At 36.5% G+C, this 4,812-nt stretch overlaps 1 protein-coding gene across 1 annotated transcript; it reads left to right on the top strand.

The window, feature by feature from the left end:
* The first annotated feature begins 453 nt into the window (after positions 1-453).
* On the top strand, positions 454-4,341 carry LOC125035146. The gene is made up of 2 exons (XM_047627345.1): positions 454-4,052; positions 4,231-4,341. Exon 1 carries the CDS (start codon positions 880-882, stop codon positions 3,694-3,696), a length of 2,817 nt encoding a protein of 938 aa, XP_047483301.1. The 5' UTR covers positions 454-879; the 3' UTR covers positions 3,697-4,052; positions 4,231-4,341.
* Positions 4,342-4,812: the final 471 nt, after the last annotated feature.

Raw genomic sequence — 4,812 nt, 5'->3', positions numbered from 1 at the left:
AGGTTTAAATTGTATTCGTGCCATCAAACCGAGAGAGTTAATTCCTGGGAAAGATGACGAGCCACAAGGAGAACTTTGCTTGGTTGGAGTATAATAGGGAGAGTCAATGGTGATTGTCAAGATACAAGTGACTCAGATTCAGTCCTAACTAGCAAAGTAATAGTCAATAAGGTTATCATTAATGGTGATACCAAATGTAGCTTTCTTTACTCACCAACTAAAGTAAAAGAAATAATTGATTTTGCACAACTTAAGAAGTTATTTGAGCTTGATTTCAGTGAAAGGGAGACAGGAAATATTCCTTTTTCGTATCAAGACAAGATTTTCTTTAGAAAAATGAAAGATGGAATTCATCAACTAAAAGATGGGCATTATGAGTTACCACTTCCTCTTATAGATGATAAAGTCAAGCTTCCTAATAGTAAAGAAATAGCATTGTGTAGGTAGAGGAGTCTAAAGAAGAAGCTAAAGCAAAATAATGATTTTCTGCAAGACTATGTTGCATTTATGAAAGATCTCATAAAGAAAGGCTATGCAGAAGAGGCACCATGCCAGGGTCTAAACTTCAATGATGGAAGAGTATGGTATATACCACATCATGGTGTGTATCATCCAAAGAAACCTGACAAAATTAGAGTAGTTTTCGATTGCAGTGCTATGTATAAGAGTGAATCACTTAATAAGAATCTCTTACAAGGTCCGGATCTGACAAATAACTTAATTGGGGTATTGTGCAGATTTAGAAAGGAGCATGTAGCAATTGCATGTGATATAGAAGCAATGTTCCACCAAGTAAAGGTAAAGCCTGATCACAGAGACCTACTCCGCTTTCTGTGGTGGGAAAATTGAGATCCTGATTCAACAATCAATGAATATAGAATGACAGTGCATTTATTTGGGGCTACATCTTCTCCAAGTGTAGCAAGTTTTGCACTGAAAGCTGCTGCTGATGATTACGCAGGGCAATGTGGAACAGAGGCTGCTTCCTTTGTTAAAAATGAATTTTATGTAGATGATGGTTTAACATCTTTACCTACAACTGTAGAAGCCATATCTTTAATCAGGAATAGTAAAGCATTATGCTCGAAGGGTGGCTTCAAATTGCACAAGTTCTTGTCAAATAAGAAAGAAGTTCTAGAAGCAATAAGCTTAGAGGAAAAGGCTATAAGTTTAAAGAATTTAGACCTCTCTAGTGAAGCCTTACCAATAGAGAGAACTTTAGGAGTAGAATGGTGCATTGAATCAGACACATTCCAGTTCAGAATTAGTATTAATGATAAACCAATAACTAGAAGAGGTATATTGTCAACAGTGAGTTCTGTTTTTGATCCTATGGGTATGGTCTCACCCTTTATATTGATTGGTAAAAGAATACTTCAAACCTTGTGTCAAGATGGAGTAGACTGGGATGATGACATATCAGATGACTTGAAACAACAATGGAGAAGATGGAGAGATGATTTGATTCAGTTGAAAGAGTTAAAGATTCCTAGATGCTACAAGCCTGACGAATTTAGAAAGGTCAAATCAATTGAACTGCATCATTTCTCTGATGCTAGCCAGAATGGTTATGGACAGTGCTCTTATTTAAGGCAAGTAAGTGAGCAGGGACAAGTTCATTGTGCACTTGTCATGTCAAAGTCTAGAGTGACACCATTGAAGCCTATAACTGTTCCTAGGTTAGAACTAACAGCTGCAGTTGTAGCCGTTCGAATGAGTTCTATGTTAAAGAGAGAGTTAGGTTACCAGGAACTTAAGGAATTCTTTTGGACTGATAGCAAAGTCGTACTTGGCTACATTTCAAACGAAGCAAAGAGATTCCATGTGTTTGTTGCTAACCGAGTGCAGCATATTAAAGACCACTCCTCTGTGGAACAATGGAAATTTATTGAGTCAGCTCAAAATCCTGCTGACGCTGCTTCACGTGGATTGTATGTAAAGCAACTGATTGAACATTCTCTATGGTGGAATGGACCAAACTTCCTCTGGGAATCTGACTATAATGCTAATCCATCATTGGTAAATGTAAACGTACAAGAGAATGATCCAGAGGTCAAGAAAATGTCGTCATATAAGACCCAAACCAAAGAGAGCACTTCAATTCTTCCAAGACTTGAATATTTTTCTGATTGGCACAGGGCAAAGAAGGCTGTTGCATTATGTTTACGCCTTCAATGTAGATTCAAGAACCCTGGGAGAGCAACAGTCAACAAAGAACTGACTGAAAACAAAGAATCCAAATACACGTCCCCTAGTGTAACAGAACTTGTGGAAGCTGAAAATGAAATCATAAGGCTAGTCCAAATTGAAGCTTTCCAAAAGGTGAAACAAGATTTACAATGTGGAAACAACGACAATGAAGATGCCAGTAAAAGAAGCAAAACCTTAAAGAAAGCAAGTTACATTTACTCACTTGATCCCTTCAGAGATAAAAATAACATCTTAAGGGTAGGTGGCAGAATGAGACATGCAGAATTTGCTGCAATCAATAAACATTCAGTAATTCTGCCAAAGGACTCACATATAACAGAAATGATAGTGTGTCATTACCACCGGAAAGTTCATCACCAAGGAAGAGGAATAACATTGAATGAGTTAAGGGCATCTGGTTATTGGATCATTGGAGGTTCATCAGTGGTAGGTAGACATATTTCAAGATGTGTCATATGTAAAAGATTGAGAGGCACATTTCAAGAACAGAAAATGTCTGATTTGCCACCAGAAAGACTTGAACCTGCACCCCCATTTACCTACTGTGGGATAGATTACTTTGGACCATTCTTTGTTAAAGAAGGTCGCAAGGAGGTCAAGAGATACGGTGTTTTGTTTACTTGTATGGCTTCAAGAGCAATCCATCTAGAAACAGCAAATACACTGGAGACTGATTCATTCCTCAGTGCATATAAACGTTTCATAGGAAGACGTGGCCCAGTTCGTCAACTCAGATCAGATCAGGGCACAAATTTTGTTGGAGCTAAAAATGAACTTCAGCAATGCTTGCAAGAAATGGATCAAGAGAAACTAAAAGGGGAGCTTTTAAAAGAGAACTGTGACTGGATTACATTTGAAATGAATATTCCTCACGCCAGTCATATGGGTGGAGTATGGGAAAGACAGATCCGTACTGTGAGGAATATACTAACAGCTTTATTATATCATCATGGAAGACAATTAGATGATGAGTCACTCAGAACCTTTATGGTTGAAGCAGAGACCATCGTGAATAGCCGACCCCTGACAGTTGACAACATCAGTTCTCCATATTCATTAGAACCATTGACACCAAATCACTTGTTAACAATGAAAACAAAGGTTGTGCTCCCGCCACCTGGAACGTTCCAATCTTCTGACCAGTATTCAAGAAAGAGATGGCGAAGAGTTCAATATCTTGCTAATGAATTTTGGAATAGGTGGAGAAAAGAATATGCTCAATCGCTTCAGTGCAGGAACAAGTGGCCTTCAGTTATGAAAAATGTTAAGGTAAATGATATTGTCATTGTAAAGGAACAAAATTTACCAAGGAATTCTTGGAAACTTGGTTGTGTATCTGATGTTATGCCAAGCAAAGATGGTCTTGTAAGAAAGGCAAGGATAACAATGGCTGATTCCTCGCTTGACGCATTTGGAAGACGAACGAAAGCAGCCGTTAACCTTGAAAGACCAATCCACAAACTCATATTGTTAGTTGAATCATAGTGGAAGTGGGGTGTCCCCGCCAAAGAGCCTATTTAAATATCAAAATTGTTCCAACAATTTATAGTTCCTCAGTAGTATAGATATTAATTCCACATTTTGCTCATTTAGAGTTTAAGGTAAATTGTTTATACAATTTAGGGGAGCCATGTTACTGCAGGGACAAAATGTGTACTTAGTTAAAACAATCAGTTCCTATGCTTTGTGATATTACTAACATAAGATAAGTATGAAATAGATAAGTATACCCTCATATCGTTTTCTAAAGTGTACGACATCTATAGGGAATTTGCATAACTAATCTGGGAAAACATTGGGAGCCATTTTGTTACTCAGAGAAGCCAAGTGAGGTGTCTGAGGTAATATATCTGAGTATATCTATATAATCTGACAATATATTTTATATCAGTATAAGCAAATGATATATTGTGATATAAAGACTTATTTGAATGAGATTGTAATGTGATTATTGATATATATTGTGTGAAATAAGGGTTATATGTAAAGCATGTATTAGTAGAGATTTGCTAATTTCAGTTTAACGGAAACAATTGGGAAGTAATTGGGATAAAATGGATGGTAATGAATTGCATGTAAAGAGAAGAAATCAAGATGTATCCAAGATGCAATAAAGTGCCATAAAAATCACCCAAGCGTTTCCAGTGAAACCCACCGGTCCTTGGCTCTCTGCTATATATATATATATATATATATATATATATATATATATATATATTTACTACATGTATGCAGAATATGAATGTTTATGTGAATATATGCATGTATATATATGTGCTACGAATATTTCAATGAATGAATTTTTGACATTTCCACAGAAATTAATCCTCCCTACCATAAACATGCTATAATCACAAATACATATTACAAAAACAAAACAAAAAGATCTGTATTCCAGAGAAGCTTTAGTTCGAAATATTAAATTCGATGATGCATACTGTGCCTTCAATTGCAGCAAATCTAGAAATATTTTCAAATAATCCACGCATTTTACGTGACTGGCCATTACTCACGCCTCGACCGATTTGTCAGGGAAATTCGACCTTCGTACATATTTTTATTTGTCTATATGTTTGCTAAGTTAACTGTTGTTGCTCTTTG

This window comes from Penaeus chinensis, chromosome 19 (genome assembly GCF_019202785.1).
Source record: "Penaeus chinensis breed Huanghai No. 1 chromosome 19, ASM1920278v2, whole genome shotgun sequence".
Taxonomy (NCBI): Eukaryota; Metazoa; Arthropoda; class Malacostraca; order Decapoda; family Penaeidae; genus Penaeus; species Penaeus chinensis.
Note: the sequence above shows the minus strand (reverse complement) of the source record. Positions and strands in the feature narration are given on the sequence as shown.